General features: G+C 39.5%; 1 protein-coding gene and 1 long non-coding RNA gene across 6 annotated transcripts in view; one reads left to right on the top strand and one right to left on the bottom strand.

Moving 5' to 3' along the window:
* Position 1: 1 nt before the first annotated feature.
* Cbll1 (Cbl proto-oncogene like 1) lies at positions 2 to 15,174 on the bottom strand. 4 transcript variants are annotated; one of them, XM_048415830.3, is made up of 6 exons: positions 15,040 to 15,174; positions 10,053 to 10,220; positions 7,044 to 7,144; positions 6,656 to 6,739; positions 5,663 to 5,736; positions 2 to 3,439 (listed from the first exon to the last, which is right to left on the bottom strand). In XM_048415830.3, exons 1-6 carry the CDS (start codon positions 15,050 to 15,052, stop codon positions 2,404 to 2,406), a joined length of 1,476 nt encoding a protein of 491 aa, XP_048271787.1. In that variant the 5' UTR covers positions 15,053 to 15,174; the 3' UTR covers positions 2 to 2,403. The 4 variants fall into 4 exon arrangements, with proteins under 4 accessions (XP_048271787.1, XP_048271788.1, XP_048271789.1 ...); XM_048415831.3 differs by having other exon boundaries at positions 7,044 to 7,141; XM_048415832.3 differs by having other exon boundaries at positions 10,062 to 10,220.
* Positions 15,175 to 15,227: 53 nt separating this feature from the next.
* LOC146892452 (uncharacterized) overlaps positions 15,228 to 18,769 on the top strand; it is a 39,387-nt gene continuing 35,845 nt past the window's right edge. For both annotated transcript variants that reach the window (XR_015004494.2, XR_015004493.2), the window contains exon 1: positions 15,228 to 15,366. This is a non-coding gene — a long non-coding RNA (uncharacterized LOC146892452). The remainder of the gene's footprint in view (positions 15,367 to 18,769) is intronic.

The following is an 18,769-nucleotide window of genomic DNA, read 5'->3' as shown; positions in this document are numbered from 1 at the left end:
ATTTATGCTTCCATTTTATTGTGTTTAAGAATTGAACTGCCACCTCAGTAGTTTTAAGAGAAATTAATGAGACACACATACATTTAGACTCATGTCCATCACAGACAACTTCAAAGGCTTCCCTGAAATGCACTGGGATTCACAACCTTTTCCTCAAGAACAGACACGTCACAGCAATCCTGTTATCTGTCTACCCGCCCACCCTCATTCAAACCATTAACTGATGAATTCAAGCCTAACATTTTAAATTTTGTCTATTACAAGACATTCATCTGACCTGCCTCCCAGTATAATGTTTATTAACATAACTGAAAATTATTGTTAAATGCCTACAAGAATTCTCATAATGTGGGATTTTTTTTTTCATGATACTGATTTTTTGGTCCAAAATAGAGGCAAAGTGATTTCTTACCACACCCAACCCTAGTAAATCTCAATTACAAGAGCTTCTCATAAACAGTTAAGAAGTTCTTACATGAATCTGGCTATTTTCTAGTTACATGAAACAAAGAGTTATTTGGATTTTAACAGTAATATTTAAATAGCTCCTAAACAGGGGTATGAGAAGGAATCAAGTTTGCACCAATCCAAGTACCTAAAGTGATATGATGGAACACTCACCACATGTCCCACTATCTCACTCATGCTTCTAATAACAAAAACTTCTCACTAGAAATAGTGCATGAGCAAACCTGACTCTCAAACTGCTTTATGTGGGAAGAAAAACTGCTTGTTCAAAAAAACTGCATTAGTTTTTTGGTTTTTCTTGGCCAGCCAAGGATGAAATGGCCATTCATATTTACTCCTGTGCTAAGTTCAGAAATGATTTTGTATCTGATCACCTAACACAAGAATTTCCTGTACCTGACAGGAAAAAAAAAAAAAATGGGTGAATTACCAATCAGTATACCCTTTGTCAAAAACCAATGTCTAAATTTTTATACTACGAACTACCTAATATATGATATCTGCATACTACACACCATGTTTATATTATGCACCATTTTAAGGGGGAAGAAAAGCTTCACAATGGTTTAGTCAATTCAAAGGATATATAATAATATCCTAAGAATGATGACTTATACGTAAGAAAGCTGTATAAACTGAGTGGTCATCTTCAATGGACTGTAACAAGTCCTGATAATGCAAACACTGACTCCAAAGGCACCTTTCACGGCACTGAACTTCACAATCTAAGTATTACTTTTTTTCTGTCCAATTCAAAATTATCTGGTTGTCTTCACTAGTGATTCCACACTACAATGTTAGAATGCTTTATAAAAACAAACAACAACAACAAAAGAAATGATAGTTTTACAATTTCAAATTGGAGGAAAAACCACAGCAATGAAACCTGAGTAAACGCTGGTTTGTGGTTTTTCAAGAAACACCCTTTGCGAATACATTAGTCAAATTCCTCCACAGCACTCAAGCTGCGGTTTATAGTTCTATATACTAAAACACAGAATCAAAGTACTAGGAAAAAATGCAGATTTAAATAAAGCTTCGTCAGCCCTAAAATGTAGGTTAAGACAGTGAACATAGAACACATTTCATCCAAAAAAAACACCATTCCAACAATCCTATAAAGTGATATAACTTAAGTGTGACCAATTATGTGATTCTAACCACTCAGAAAAAAAAGCATCAATGAGAACAGCATCTCATCAGCAGCTTAGAGTCTGTAAAGCCAGTCATTTTCCAAATGATTAGAATGCCTTGGGGACATGTCAAACAACTACACTGTCATAGGAATTCTCATGTATCCTGGTGCTCCGTAGGCCGTCCAAAGACAAAAAGAAATCCAAGTGCACTTCATAATTACTACCCCTTGAAGTTTCAATGCCTAAAATGTGAAGTAATTCCCTATCATATAACAGTCTGCCTGGCTATAATTTTAGTAGATATTTTTACTTTTAGGACTTTATTTTAACTTTGGAAAATTAGTGGTAGAACATATGGTTTAAGAAAAAATTATATGGCTGTACTTAAATTCACATAAAACAGCATTTTTACAACCATCTTGAAATTTAATCCTTTTATAGGTTAACAAAATGCATCACAAGAAAAACTAAACACTGGGTTTAATAAAAGCAGTATTTTGAAAATGGAACAGTGAAAAATTTTCAATTTTTTTTACAAATGGTCACTTAAGGGTCAATTCACCACACCAAAGTAACAGTTGCTAAGATACAGTTGTGCTCAACCAAGCCACTCATCTGCACTACAGTATTATATCTGAAAGCAATCCTAAGGTCAAGATTTAAAACCATTTTAAGGGACAAGACTTTGTGTTTTATAGCCACCTCAAGAGGTATTTTTCCTTCCCCCAACAAAGCTTAATTATAAGATTGACTAATTTAATCTTTTTCCTTGTCATATCTTCAGTTCAAAACACTATTATCACTGGTAATATGGTCTGTATCTTGTTTGATCTGGATGATGTGGTCCAGGTAGTGGGGTTTGAGAAGGCGGGCCCTGCATTCGTGGAGGTGGTGGTGGACCTCTTGGTGCAGGCCATATACCAGGACTCATTCCTCCTGGTTGTGTAAATGGAGGGCTCAGAGTTCCTTGATCTTCAGTAAACTGGGGTAAAGAGTTAGGGTTGTAATGGTGAGGAGGGGGTGCAGTTACAGGTGGACCACCATGCTGAGGTGGGGGGGGTCCTGGAGGAGGATGATTCATATAAGGTGGCATCTGGGCAATAATATGTCCAGGGGGAGGGGTTATTGGTGGTGGAGCAGAGGTCATTGGTGGAGGTGGAGCTTGGCTATACACCAAGTGAGGAGTACCTGCAGCCTGGGGAGGATGTGGCATTGGATGGCTTATTGGTGGTGGAGGAGGTGGGGGTGGTGCATAATGTTGCTGTGGAGGCATAATATGATGAGGGTGCGATACCACTGGTTGGCCCTGATATTCAGGATGATGGTGAGCAGGCGCTGGGGCAGGAGGTGGTGGTTCTCTAGCACCTGAACTTGAGTCATCCTGAATAGGGACAGTTATTAAATTGCTGTGTTTTCTTGTTGAAATACGAAAGGTTTCCTGACTGACCGAACGAGGTGGAGGTGGAGCCATAGACAGTTCTGCTGGAGGAGCACGGATATCCTCATGTGGCTGATTGTAGTGCTCATGTGGCACATGCTGCAGAGGAGGTGGTGGCATCATAATGTGCTGCTTGGGAGGAATATGGCTCATATGGTGCTTGTCCGGCGGCATTATGAAACGATCGGGGATCTCAGTTGGTGGCGGGGCAATAGGAGGATGAACATTCTCAAGTGAAGCACGGGTAACAGGCTTCCCAGCTCTCATATGGCGATGGTTGATATGAGCTTGTAAGTCTCTCTGAGACAGATACGTTCTCTTGCAACCTTGAACAATGCTACACATGAAGAGAGAGCCTCGTGTACACTGCTCAATCCGCTGCACAGGATCACTACAGCTGGACAGCAAGGGGAAAGTTGATTAAAAATAGAATACAGACAAGCACATTTATTTTACACTTTTTGGTTTCTTTAAAAATGTTACGTATTTGCAAAATTTAAAAAAAAAGAATATTTAATTACTGTTAGTGAACCTTTAATGTTGCCTATTTGTCTCACACACTAATCATTAGCATCTCTACCAATCTGAGAATATTGGTACTCAGAACTCTGAATTGTACCACCAAAGAGAATGTCCTAAGAGACCTTTTATTTGTCAGCGGGGTGGTAGCGCTCACACCTTTAATCCTATTACTTGAGAGGCAGAGGCAGGCGGATCTCTGTGAATTCGAAGCCAGTCTGGTCTATAGAGCTAGTTCCAGACAGCTAGGGCCGTTACACAGAGAAACCCTGTCTCGAAAAACCAAAAAAGAGAGACTTCCTATTTCTCAAAACTTAGAGTGCATTAACTTTCTGTAACTATATGATTTGTATCCAAGAATGGTAAGGGAGGTATCATTCACAAGCATGGAATTCAAAGTTCTGTTGTCTCCTGCCCACCCTCACTGTAGGGCCAGTGCTTCTGATGATAGTGTGCTTCTCATTTGTGGCCATTTTGTACATCCTTGCTTTTCCACCATCTAATTCATGATATACTCAGAAACATCTCCAAATTAAATAGGTTAAAGTCTCGTCTTTTGGATGATGCTTAAAAGCAGTAGTATGTACTACTTTTACTAATTCTGGTTGCTTTACTTCCTGAATTGGGTCTGAACAGGTTTCTCTCTAGACAGCTAAGGACTATATAAGTGAGGTGCAAACTGGAAAACATCTAGTTATCTAAAAACTAAATTTTGCTTTTAAATATTTAATATTAATTAGAACATCTATGTAAAAGAAAAAATCTTTGACATTCACTACATGTAATATTTCATCACATTTTAGTGCTTTATCTTATTTTTTTAAAGACTTTTATTTATTTTATTATATCTGTCTGCATGTATGCCTGTAGGCCAGAAGAGGGCACCAGATATCATCACAGATGGTTGTGAACCACCACGTGAACTCGGAGCAATCTCTGCAGCCTACCTAGTCCTTTATCTTAATGCAACAAGAACATTTGCTATGTAATAGTGAATGTACACTGCACTGGGAAATAGGAATTAGAGAAAATACCCAACAAAGGCTATAATACATACTTCCAATTTCATATTCTTCTGAATTATAATTCTATAGAACTATTCTTTTAATGTAGTATATATTTTATAATCTGTAACTTGAAAACCCCATTGAAACATGCCAAGAAAATCAGTTGTCATTGGGTCATAACAAATCACCCTTTTATTTCCTTATGATGTCTATTTCCTACACCATAAAAGGGAAATCTTTCCTTATAGTTGTTCATACCTTCATTAGCAACCAATACTACTGCTTGGGATACATTCAAGTACAGGTTTAGAGAGAAGTTGGGAAGCTATGAGTTAAACCAAGGAAGTTTCAATCTGTTTTTCTCAAGGCTTCCTCATCAGGGGTTCTAAATTAATATAAATTCCATACAGTTATCCCAAAATAAACTTGAAGTTATGTACCATGGTGTCTAGCACTCAAGACATACCTGTTGTATATATAATAAGAATTTATATAGGCACAATGTTTAATATATGCCAGATTCTACTGTTCCATCTATCTATCCACTCATCATTTAATCTTAAAAATAACCCACCCAGGGAGCTTACAGACAGAAAACCCAGCTTATGTCACATAGATAATAAACAGTAAAACAGGGACTTGGGGCTAGTGAGAGCTCAGCAGGGAAGTGCTTGTTATGCAAGCCTGCTAATGCAAGTTCTACCCCCAGAACACCCATAGTTGGAGAAGAGAGCTGACTCCACAAGGTTGCCTTCTGACCTTTACACACATTATTCACAAACAATTAGTATTTTAAAAATGTTCACTCTAATTTTGGAAAGAGACTGTTCTCAATCACCAACCATACTATATTTGCTTCTGTGTCCCATTCAAACAAACAAAAACAATGGTTCTAGTTTCCAACACCATTACTATGGTGCCAAAGAGATCCACCATTTTACCTACTCTGAATAACTAACAGTGGTTTGCTCCATATTGCAAAGAAGGCTAAAACCAACTCAGCCAGCACATTTGCATCCTTATATATTTCCATCACTCCATAACCTTTAAACCATCACTACCATTAGATAAATATAAAGATGACCACATCTTACCCTGGGCACATTTTATCTCCCTTTTTTTCATGTAAAATAGCACAGTCATAGCAAAAGACATGCTTGCATGGAATCTGTAGACAAAAATACCACAGTTAGGCATCCTAGACCAACTTAAAATATTTCAATAACAGTATAAAGATCTACAGACAGGCATACAGGAATTATTTGAGTACTTTTGACTGTATACCAATGGCAGCTAACAATTATTTATTTTTTATTTGATTTTTTTTTTCAAGGCAGGGTTTTTCTGTATGTAGTCCTGGCTGTCCTCAAACTCACAGATCTGCCTACCTCTGCCTCCTGGGTGCTGGAATTAATGGTATGCACCACTGCCCAGCTTAATCACAAGTTTTTGAAAATGTTTTCTCTTTTTATATAAATAAATATATGAAATACATAGTTATTCTTTATTGTTTTGGAATAGTTTCAGGAAAAGCACAGTAAGATAAAACACATTTTGTTCTTCAGGAGCTTTTAACGTACAGGGTCTCTATTCAGTATTGATAGATTCACATACCTATCTGAAAATAGGAGCTACTATTCTAAATAAATTCATGTATATCTGCTAATGCTTTGCTTTTTATTTTTGGAGACAGGTTTTCACCTGTACCTCAGGTTGGCCTTAAGCTGTGATGTACCTGGGGCAGGCCTTGATCTTATGATCCTTCTGCCTCAACCTTCAGAGTGCTAGGATTATGGGATTATCCTACCTTGCCTGGCACCTGCTTCTATTTTCAGATAGGTATGTGAATCCATCAATACTGAATAGAGACCCTGCACGTTAAAAGCTCCTGAAGAACAAAATGTGTTTTATCTTACTGTGTTTCTCCTGAAACTAGTCCAAAACAGTAAAGAATAACTATATTGAATTCATAGTATTATAAAACTTCTCTTAGCTTTTTTTGTATATGTTTCAAAATTAGTTATAAAAATATTAAGCTGTATTTCTGAATCCTACCTCTACACAATGCATTCTGTATTTGTACTTACCATTCTCCCATAGACTTTAATAGGCAATCCACATTTGTCACAGAAATGAACTGGTGTATCATCCTTTTCACCTAAGATGTTTATCTGTTGAAATAATTAAAATTTCCTCTTTAAGCAATTCTGAAAATTGTACTTATCAATTCACACAGAAAAATGGTTAGAATTTTGTAACAGTTGTTACTACAAATAGAAATAAAAGCTGCTTAGTGTAAACCCGTTTGCTTGTTCTCCCTAAATAGTGACTCTTTGATTTTACTTGGTTTACTGAAAATTACCTCAAATTATTTTTGGAGATGTAGAATGAAGCAAGTAGACTTATGTGTGCTAAAAGTTACAGACATACTAAAAATTCATACCAATACTTAATGCTTTTCATTTTTAGTCATACCTTAAAATCCCAAAATAGGTGTCCTGGAAATCTCCGCTGACTTCCGAAGAGTTCACCCCCTTTACAGTCATACCGTTTCTCTTCATTATAATCAAATCCTTCTGAGAGAAAAAAAGTTATATTACATTTTCCAACTTCAAATTTCATTTTTTAAAGTGTATTTACATGACAAAATAGACCTATTTGCCGAAAAATGTTACTGATGACCTTCAAAGATCTAAGTATATGATTATCAAAACTAGTTTAAAATGCCAGCTGATCTTGGTGATCATCTAGTCCATTTCTAGTACTTAACAAAGGACAATATGCAGTGGATATACAAATCACCATTATAGGCTTAGTGACAGGGCCAAGACCACAAGAGACTCTTAGTCAATGCTCTTCTCAACTCCACATACTATCCCTACTACAAAACCTCACCAATTCCCACCATCATGCTTACTGTACAAATTTTAAACATACTATCATCTATTCTCAACCACCTACAAAAGTGGCATCTGGTTACAAGTGACTGATTTGATTGTCACAGTCTATAATGAATTCTACAGCCTTTTCGTGACCTCCACCTCAAAGAGAATGGTTTCAAATACAACAAACGAATACATCTGATCCTTTTAGCTAAAGCCTCTCCCTAGTCAACAACCCAAACCACAGAGGAAAATACCAGTATCCACTCATTTAGAGCATATATAATTATCATGTAACAGAACGCTATGAAGACCAAACGGGCTGAGTATCTCTAATCAAAAAGTTGACAGTAAGCCTCTCATCTCAAGCAAAACACACACAAAAAATGAATAGTCTGATGGGAAGTCCAGGTAGAATCCAATTACCTAAGTAAAGCTAAGAATACTACTAGACGGTGGTAGCACACACTTTAATCCCAGCACCTGTGAGGCAGAGGCAGGTAGATGCATCTCTGAGTTCGAAGCCAGCCTGGTCTACAAAGCAAGTTCCAGGTTAGCCATGGCTACACAGAGAAATCCTGTTTCATAAAACCAAAAAACAAACAAACAAAAGATAAAAATATCTCTCTATGGTGCTAAGGTTCTCTTGATTCCTTTTGGCCCTAGAACTGGTAAACAGAGTCCTCAAAGCATACACACTTTGTGCACAGCTACATACAGAAAGTCAAGCCAGTTTTTAAGGCCGATAGCACCCACCACCTCCCCGTGACAGAATTTCCTTGTGTAGCCTCAGCTATCCCGGAACTCATTCTGTAGACCAGACTGGTTTGAATTCAGAGATCCACTTGCCTCTGCCTCCCAAGGGCTGGGATTAAAGGTGTGCGCCACAACCACCATCACCCCAGCTGCACACTTTTTTGTTTTGTTTTTCGAGACAAGGTTTCTCTGTAGCTTTGGAGCCTGTTCTGGAACTAGCTCTTGTAGACTAGGCTGGCCTCGAACTCACAGAGATCCGCTTGCCTCTGCCTCCCCAGCACTGGGATTAAAGGCGCGCGCCACCACCTCCCGGCTTGCACTACACCTTTTAATTAACTATATAGTTCCAAGTGAAAGTGATAATTGAGAGCCCCAAGCTCTTATACGACCTATTTACACTTCATAAAAACTGGAATCATTAAAAGTCAAGCTAAGGAAAATCAACAGGTCAAACCCAAAAAAATTACTGAGGTCAAGGAAAACGTGGCATACATGACCACTTTTCAGAGAGGCACAAGCTGTTTTCTTCGGCTTTCAATTTATTCCATTCCGCCATGATAGCAGAAAAGCAGCCATGGCAATACTCACCTGAACAGTAACTGTTTTATTTTTTTAAAGGAACCAAATTTGACCTGTACGCCAGTTTGCTGACTTCTAATAAATGGGAAGACAGGAAAGTGAAATAGCAAACTCTAGTTAACTTACTACCTAGAAGGTTCAAGTTCTTTACAGTAATATTTTTTCCATAAAATTCAAAAGATAAATGAACTACACAAACATTTAACACTGCCACTTTTACAAAGAACTCAAAAACTAAGAGAAAGGCACCAGTCACCACAGTGGCAGAACTCAGACAAGAAGCGGCTAGTACTGTGAAAAGGCATCCAATACACTTAAGTTTCTGTCACAGCACTCAGAAGGCTGAGGCAGCAAGACTGCTCAAATTCACAAAAAAAATGTTTAAGTTAATAGTAAGAAATAGTGATGTGTGTGAGTGTAAACCAACAAACTCCAAACTCCTTCTGAAGATTAATTTAGCAGGATCTGATAAATTCTAAAATGTACAAATCAAGTCTTTAAATTTTATTTGCTGTATACATGATATGGGGGATGGGTTTGCATATGTGACACAGTACACCAGTGGAGGTCAGAAAACAACTTCTGAATTTCAGTTCTCACCTTCCTCTTTTATGTTAGTTCTAGGGATGGGCATTCACCAGGTTTAGGGCAATTGCCCTCATCAACTAATCTTGCCATCCCCCAAGTCAAGTTTTTAATGTTTGTACTACAACAGTTACAGCAAAACAAATTACTAGAAAAAAGCGAAAACACCTGAGACTAGTTAATATGCTTGAGACAGTGTCTGGTATCAAACTATAATCCCTTGGCCTCAGCTGGCATGAGCCACCCTGGCACCCCCACCTCACCCCCACCTTTTATTTTTGTTTACTCTAGACAAAGTTTCCATGTGGCCCTCACTATCCTGGAACTCACTGTATAGGCCAGGCTGACCTCAAACTCAGGAGACCCGCCTGCCTCTGCCTCCCAAGTGCTAGGATTAAAGGCATGGGCCATCATCACCCAGTTTACTTAAAAAAAATCTTAACAGACATTAGCTTTGGAGAGGGATTGTGAAAACAAATTTTTTCTTTTAATGTAATGCTCTCTGCAATATTGGTTAGATTCTTTGAAAAGGTCATTGTAAGGGGGCCTACAAAGGGAGGAAAAAAGGTTAGAAAATAAAGTGTAAGGTTAAAATTTAAAATAGGCTTAATAAAATAAAATTAAGTAGACTAATTGGTGCACTCAGACAAAATACAACTGTTAAACGTCTTAAACAAGTTACCTTCATCACCTGGTGGGGCCTTTGCAGGCATCCTGCTAATAGTCCTTTGAGTTCGAGCTGCAGGTTTCACTTTGTTGGCTTGTTTGGAGATAAGTTTTATAGGAATTCTTCTGCGAACATCAAGACCACCCAAGGATCCAGAACTATTAGTGCCTTGTAACTCATTGTCTATATGAATGGAAGAGAGGAAATTGTAATTTCTTTTACTTTCCCTTTTAAAATTTGTTCTACAAGTATAAAGATAAAATCAGTATCAAACAATAAAGTGAAGATCTTGGTCCTGATTTCAAACCAGACTGATTTAAGTGTAACTGCTAATATTCTTCATCTGGGATAAGCCTTTAAAGTAATGCTTTTGGGTACGCTTTTTTGAAAAATGGAACCCTTTCAGAAGTTGGTAAAAGTTACAGAATCTTTATCTCTTTGTACAACTTTGAACAATAAAAACTCCCATATAATTCCATAGTAGTTTACAGAAACATAAACCTTTTAAAAATGTAAGGAGGAGCAGGAGAGATGGTGCAGCAATTAAGAGCACTAGCGGTCCAATTCCTAGAATGCACACAGTAGCTCATAACTGCCTGTAACTCCAGTTTTAGGAGATCTGACACCCTCATACCAACATATGTAAAATAAGATTAAATAAATTAAAAATAAAATAAAAATGCAAAGAAAGAAACCTCACAAATTGTAATAGATTTTTAAATATAAAGGAGAAAAAAAACTAAAATTGTCTCTACAGATGTGTCTAATTATTAAACATGCAAAGTAGCCACTCAGGAAACCTAGTAAATTTACAGAAAGACAAACAATAAAATTGGAAATCCAATACTCAATCGATATCTGATATGTATTAAGTTTTAATTCTGTGTAAGAGCGTGAGCGCGCCAGTGCAATGGAGCCACAGTGGACATGTGCAGGTCAGAAGGCAACTGTGGGAGTAAGTTCTTCCCTCCTGCCACATGAGGCCCAGATGCTGAACTCCAGTCCTCATCAGTTAGCAGGTCTTTCTTTACTTGCTAAGCCATCTCGTAGGCCTATGTGTTGGCTTTAAAGAGGTAATTATTCCTTTAAGCATAACATTTTTTTCCTAAAAAGTATTCAAGGCATTTACAAAAATTATACCATTTAATAGAAAACACATTATTTGTATTATAACATTTCTAGAGACCTAGGTAACAGATATCCTTAGTTAAAAAGTCAACACTGCAATAAAAAACTGTGATTTTGACTTAGGTCTCAACAACTGACACTTTCTAGTCTTTAAAAATCTTATCTATGGAATAAAAAAGAATTCTTGTCCATGAATAATAGGTACATTATTTCACAGAACTGACTCATATAAAGCCTTACTTTTTTAAGTACGTAAAGATATATAAGTAAAACAAATTATTCAATTTTATCCTTAGACAAAAAGGGAAATGCTTAAAAATAGGAAATGCGAATATAACTTTAAAATTATAATGTTTCAAACACAAATTAATGAACAGAGTTCCTACAAGAATTACAATCATGAATATAGCCAAATGTCCACATTAAATTCAGTAAAGCCAAATGCATTTCAAAATGGGTCTCAATGATGAAACATCTGTCTACTTTCTACCCTTTTAACAGCAAACTCCTCTTAGGATTTTTTCACGGAGAGGGGATTACATGATTAGCTACAGTCTTGATCCACCCTCAACACTGCACTAAAAGTATGCTCATGTAGTTCATCAGTCTTCACCGCATTTGCTCATCCACATAGAAGTATCTACCAACTACAGAGAGATGACAGATGACCTTTTCCCTTGATAAAAACCAACCTGTTGCCCTTCAGATATCAAAAGGATTCTTAGTGGTGTTACCTTCATGAATGCAAATAGCACACTTTATCTGCACCTTCCAAGCACCTCACACAACTGAGCTCTCCATCATTTCAACAGGCAGCCTAGCCCTTTCTTCTTTTATAAAATTCCTATTTTATTTCATGTGCATTTGTGTTTGCCTGCACGTATGTCTGTGTGAAGGTGTCAGATCCCTTGAAATTAGAAGAGCTGCCATCTGGATGCTGGGAACTAAACCCGGGTCCTCTGGAAGAGCAGCCAGTGCTCTTAAACACAGAACCATCTCTCCAGCCCAGAGCCTGCTGCTTCTCTTTTTTTGAAACAGGGTTTCTCTGTGTAGTCCGGGTAGTCCTGGAACTCACTTCGTGGACCCTGTTTCTTGAAGCTACTAGTTGCTTCAGAGATTTCAAGTGACAACATTCTGGGGTTTGTTTGGGGCCTTTTTAAAATTAAGAATAAAAACATAGCATACACACACACACATAGTAGCAAAACAACAAAACACGATAATAAAGAAATAACTGGTTATTACATAAGGAATAAAAATAATTGGTCATTTAATGTGAATCTATCTTTAAATGTAGTAACACTTTATTATATAGTTTCAAAAACATTGGTTGGGTTGGGTTGGTCCAAAGCATCAGGGTTTGACTTCCAGTACCCAGTACGGCAGCTTACAACTGTAACTATCTGTAACTCTAATTCCAGGGGATCTGACCCTCACACAGACATATGTGCAAGCAAAACCAGTGACCATAAGAAAAAAGGGGGGGGAAAAAAGAAAAGGTTAAAAAAAAAAAACAAAAAACGAAGAGTCAAGGTATTGGCAGAACCTGTCTGAGGTACTGAAGATCCTGGGTCCAGGTCCTTAGCATCCACCTCCCAAAAAAGAATGAAACAGTATTTTACAAAATTTGTGTTACATTTACCTAAGTGCCAACTGACACTTATAATGACCAAAGAATGTAGGGAGGGTCTTATCAGTCTGGGCACTTCACTTCTGTGACCTGGGAGCGTGGGGAAAGGGCTGCCCTTGGAGAAGCTTCAGGAGCATCACATCACCTTTCTCTGCTTCCCTCTACCCCAGAGGGCCTTGGGTTTGCCCTCCTCTCTCTGTACTCTCTAGGGCTCTCAGTCCACTGCTGACACTTCTACAATACAGAGAAACACTAAATAAAGCAATATTAATTTGCTGAGAGACAGAGACATCTGGACTATTTTTTTCTGGCAAAATTTCATTTCAATACTTCCACTTACAAGACCTCTTGATCTTTGACATTAAAATCATTATTCTGAAAAGCCTATTCAGTCAAGAAATTGTCAATTAACTAGCTAACAGGAATTTCTTGATTTGCCAAAGACACTGTGATTCAAATAGCTTTCAAATTTGTATTTAAGGTCTTGTGAAAGTTTGATTCTTCTGTTTAGTTTGATTATTTTTCCCTCAAAATGTACAGTGAAGCATTAAGGTGTCTGCCTCCTAAGTAATTTAAAACTAGAAACACTATTGTTGAGCAGAATAGTCCAGAAACTCAATTTTTAAAATCTAGCTAGCTCATTAGTGACCTTTCATGTTAGAATGATGTTTTATCTATCTACCCAGGCAAACTTTTATTAATAACTCAGAAACTGGGATATTTTGCACATGCAGGACCAAGATGCTCTAGTGAGGAACTCAGTTTTTCTCATTTCTCTCACATACGTCCACAAATCAATCCATTAGCAGCTGTTTTATTCTCCACCAAAATATTTATTGCAATTGCCCGTTGTCTGTGCCCTGCTCCAACTTTTCCCCCACAACGTCGCTGGGGACTGAACTCAGACCCTGTGCTAGCTAGGTAAGGCTCTATCACTGTGCTACACTTTCACTAAACTGAGCCTCTCTCTGGGCCACCTAAATGATTTACTCCTGTTCTTCCTTTCCTACACCATTCTCCATAGAAGAGTTGGGGGTTATTTTTAAAATATTATACGCCTAATTTTATTCTGTTGCTTTATAGACACTTAAAATTAAAACCGTTTACCATGATTCTCAAATTCTCGAACAAGGTAACATGTTTTCCTTCTCTTCTCAGCTTAGAGCTCTTGCTAACTAAACCAGATATCCGGTCTTCTCTACACCTTCTTACCATTCCAAAAAACACTTTTGCCTGGCACTCTCTGAAATTTCTACTCCATAAGCACCTGTTTTCTTAAAGTCCTCACCACAATCTATAAGCGGTTTTTAAAAAACAAACTGCCTGCCCCTTTTGATAGAATGTAAACTCGAAGACAAGAACACAGTCCTATTGCTTATCAACCCACCATTCTATCTCCAAGCCTACAACTATCTGCATGCAGTTATATAATTAAGCAGTAATTTGAAGACTGAGGGCATCTCCGTCAATTCTTAAAGAAAAAGCCTTTTCCTCCTGCTTGTTTGTGTGTCCGAAGCATTCAAAGACAAGTGCACTCTTTCAATAACTAAAAACAAGAAAACGAAGCCAGCAGAAACAAAGTCTGAAGCCACTATTACTTGGAATGTGAGATGGAAATGTCTTGATCTTAAAATTTTTGTATACGTCCCCAAAAGAAGCGAAAAGGACAACGGTCGAAGTGGGGGGGGGATACTTTGAGTTTAGAAAAGATGCTCCGCTTATAACTTCGAAAACCGTATCCGACTTTTCTTCTCTAACCTCCAGTCTATGAAAACCCAAAGAGACAATAACCACGGTGGGTGACCACTGCAGCAGCTACTCGAAGCTGGGAGGCAGCAGAAGTCTACAATCCACTCTCTCCTAGCGTCTGGATGCTTCTCCAATTCCGAAAGTGGAATCCACCAGCCTATTTCCCCAGCACTAAGTGCAGAGCAACCGGAATAAAGAGAGGGGGTGGGACAAAAAAAAGAATCGGCACCCTCCCGTTCCCAACAAGCCTGCGCGGCGCACTGTCCGGAAGGCGAGCTCAGCAGCACCGCAGAAGCAGTGCTGCCGGTCTCGAGGATGGAGGTACCGCTCCGAAGAGTAGGCCGAGGAGCAGCAGGCCAGCCCGGGACCGGGTCTGTGAGCTAGCTTCCTCTCCGTCACGTCCCGGCGCAGTGAGGCGAGAGTACCCCTTGTGCCCCGTCCCACACAAGCCAAGGGGGCACGAAACCAGGACCCCCGCTGCCTCCGCCTCCTTACCAGTGTGATCCATGATTCGGCTCGCAGGGCACAGTGGGAACGGAAGTGAGTCGCGCCGGAGTCGCAGCAAGCGCGTGCGCTTTACCTTCCGGAACCCTGAGGCGGAAGTGCGCTCGGGTGGCTGACATAGGCTTCCCTCCCTCTCCTCCGCCACCCGACTCCGGTGAGGGATTCAGGCATAATCAGAACTGAGGCAGAAAGAGTGGGAACGCGAGGGCTTCGGTGTCAAGACTGCTAATGCTCCCTGGAGAAGGCAGCCTTCAGCTGTATGAAGGACAGCTATTGCAGTGGGAAAGCAATAAGAACCACTGGAAAGCGCGGCGGCAGGTAAGCTGCCTGCCCACCCCTGAGGCGCGAGGCCTTCTGGGATTTGTAGTCCACCCATGCCGGCCGGCCGAGAGCGCAGGCTCAAGCCGTTGGGCTGGTCCCACCCCAGCAGGCGGAGTAACGGTTTGGAATGCCCCCTGGATCCGCCGCCGGGCATGAGAAAGTGTAAATAGGCGCGCGCTCCGTAGGCGCCCGAGGGAAGCTGAGAGCAGGGCCTCTCTGCCGGGGAGCAAGGCAAGGTCCTCTTTGTCTAATCACGCTTTGTTTGTCCTGACGAGCCCCAACACTCGCTCGGCACGCGCGTTTTCCCCGGCTCCTGCCGAAGTTTCTCAGGTGAAACGCGTGTGCAGTGATGACTATCACTCGCTTTCGAGAACAACGCCAGGCACGGCTAACTCCTGCTAAAACTGGAGGGAGTGTCAAGAGGGCTCGGTCCGACGGGGATGGGGTGAAGGAAGGTGGGGACAGACGGATTAGGGTGGGGGAAGGGGTACGTTAAGGTTTGGCGGGAAGGGAGAAGTGAGAAAGCAGGCCGCGACCGAGGAAGAGAGAGTTACCACAACAGGCGGTACCTAGTTCCAGTTCTTGGTCCCTTGGGTCTGTGGTTGCTGTTTTCATCTTGCTCAGCCAAAATAAAAGAAAGTGTCAGTGGCGATTGCGGAAGACCTTCAGAGCCTTCCCACCTCGAAGATTTGGTTCATGTATTTCTTCTACCTTCTCCAGCCCTTTACACTCGAAGCTCTCAGATGAGTAGAAAGGAGCACAATTAGTGGAAAACATCCAGCCCAGGAGTCAAGGGATTTGGGCTCTATGGTCGTCCCTTGGTGACGACATCGTTACCTTGGGTTGTTCACGCTTTCAGTGCCAGAGTTCCTAGTTCAATAAAACATTATTATATTGACCTCTTTTTTTAAAAATGTTTTCACGGTACTCAATTCCAAATAAAGTATGTGTAGGAATGTGTCCTGTGTTTTGCACAGTAACGGCTGTGACTAACACTGTCGAGATTACAGTGTAAGTGTATCATGTTATTTAGTGATTGCCTTAATTGTGGCCTTTTGAAAATCTCCAACTCGTTGCAGCGTTACAAACAAGGTTGTAGGTACACCCACAACTAAGGACATTTCTGAATCAATTGCCTTTTTTTGTTGTTGTTCAAATGTAAATTTACTTACAAATGTAAGTTTACTGGGTGGTTTTCAGAATGCTTTCGGTTGCTAGTATTATTGGGGAATAATATTATTAGTGGGGAAGCGTTATATATATGAAGCTTAGCCTTTTTCAGATGTCGGTGTTCTGTTTTATTCAGGTCAATCTAAGAGTCACTCCAGCATGTTCTAAGGATCTAGCAACAGCAGAAAAATCAGCTTCTGATAAATTGACTGCAACGAGGCTTCACAAATGCTACTTTATTGTTAAACAAAAGGCACTATTAGCAAATCAATTTCCGCATACCGAAACCTTTTCTCTGAATTCAATGACAGATTTAATGGGTCTATTGAATCTTTCACAGCATTCTGATATTTCTCTATAGTGCTGATGTGACTTTTTTTTTTTTTTTAAGCAACTGTCTGGTCTTAAACGAACTTGGAAACAAGGGCTATCTGTGGTGCTGTTAGCATACCAGCACATATGCAGGCCTCCTGACTTCACCTCACTCACTCACCCCTAAACTCCAGCTCATGGGCTCTCCTTCCCCCAAGATTCTCTTTTCTATTTCAGCCATGCTCTCTCTTGTCCCTCTCTCCTCTCATGACGAGGTCTAGTACTTTTTCTTCTTGCTCTGGACCCTTCCAGATGCCACAGGCTGTAGTCTTCCTCATATCTAAAAAAAAACAAAACAACAACAACAACAAAAAAACCTTCCCTTCAACTTGAGGGTTAATGTCCTCAATTTATACATCCGATGCTGAAACCCTCACTTTGTCACTTTGTACAAGAACTTAAAGTGAGAGATAGTTCTTACCAAGGAAATGTTTTTACCCACCCCACCCCCATCAAACTTTAGGTTGATGAAAATATAGGTTAATCATATTTAGTGCTGCTAGAGGATTAGAATTAAAGACTTTGAAATTGTATTAAGACTTTAATAGTTTTGTCAGTATTTTATGGTATATCGTTAGGAAAATTATTGGAATGTCCAGGCATGGTGGAACATGCTTGTAATTCTAGCCCTTGGGAAGCTGAGACAGGAGGATTGCAAGTTTAAAGGCATCCTGAGTTGCATAATGAGCCCCTTCTCAGCAAATGAAAAAGCAGAAAATTGGCTAACGGCTCACTTTAGTCAAATCTGCACCATGTACTTGATTTGGCCTATGCACTTCCATGCACTGCTTCAGCATCTGTACTTTTTCCCCTCCTTTATCATCGTATCCATATGCTCTCAATGCAGTACAAGTGTGACAAGATAATCTCTTAAATTCCTAAGTTAGATTGTACATAGGCTTATATGATACTTTTCATTTTCATTAGCTTGTACAAACTAATGTGTTTTCCTGGGATATTTCTGTTCCTGCATATGTACTCTGACCATACCCATCCCTTCTGTTGTATCTTTCTCCAGTTCCCCGTCCACCTCCCCAGTAGTTCCCCTTTATTTCCATATCTCCGACAGTCCACATATGAGAGGAACTGTGTGATGCTTATCCTTATGAGATTGGTTATCATTTAATATGATTTCCAGTTTTATCCATTTTCCTGTAAATTACAGAATGGCTTTGTTTATGGTTGAATAGGGTTCCATGTGTAAATATGTTACATTTCTTTAATCACCCATCAGTTGTTGGACACCTAGGCAATCTGACTAGTGAATAGTGTCACAGTAAAAATGAATGTGCAAATATCTGTGGAGTAATATGAATGATTCTTCTAGGCATAGTCCCAGAAGTGATATAGATGGGTCATGTGGGAATTCTGTTTTTGTTTTTGTTTGAGGAACCTCCATGTTTTTCATAGTGAATGGATTATTTTGCAATTCAAACAGTGGTGTAAGTTTCCTTCTCTCCCCTCGCCAATATTTGTTGTTTTTTGTTTCTTTGTACCCATTCTGATTGGGGAAATTTTAATCTCCCTAATGGCTAAAGATTTTCAACATTTTTCATGTACTTTTTAATATATTTTGAACAATTTTTTTTGAGACAGGATTTCTCTGTCTAACAGGGTATCATGGAACTCATTTTATAGACCAGGCTGACCTCAAACTCACAGAGGTCCACCTGCCTCAGCCTCCCGAGTGCTGGGATTAAAGGCATGCACCACCACTGCCCAGCGTATTTTGAACATTTTATTATATTTATGTGCATGAGTGTATTAACTGTACATATGTCTATGCACTATGTAAATGCATCACACATGAAGGCCAGAGAAGGCATATTTTCTGAGACTGGAGGTACAGACAGTTGTG

This window comes from Myodes glareolus, chromosome 11 (assembly GCF_982192425.1).
Source record: "Myodes glareolus chromosome 11, mMyoGla1.1, whole genome shotgun sequence".
NCBI classification, from domain to species: Eukaryota; Metazoa; Chordata; class Mammalia; order Rodentia; family Cricetidae; genus Myodes; species Myodes glareolus.
This window is presented reverse-complemented; position numbering and strand designations above follow the sequence as displayed.

Excerpts from the sequence above, each read along its gene's own strand:
- Cbll1 (XM_048415830.3), bottom strand. Across the intron at positions 7,145-10,052 it reads GGCCCCACCAGGTGATGAAG|AAGGATTTGATTATAATGAA; the intron begins GTAACTTGTTTA and ends TTTTTCTCTCAG. Across the intron at positions 5,737-6,655 it reads TTAAAGTCTATGGGAGAATG|ATTCCATGCAAGCATGTCTT; the intron begins GTAAGTACAAAT and ends TTTTGTCTACAG.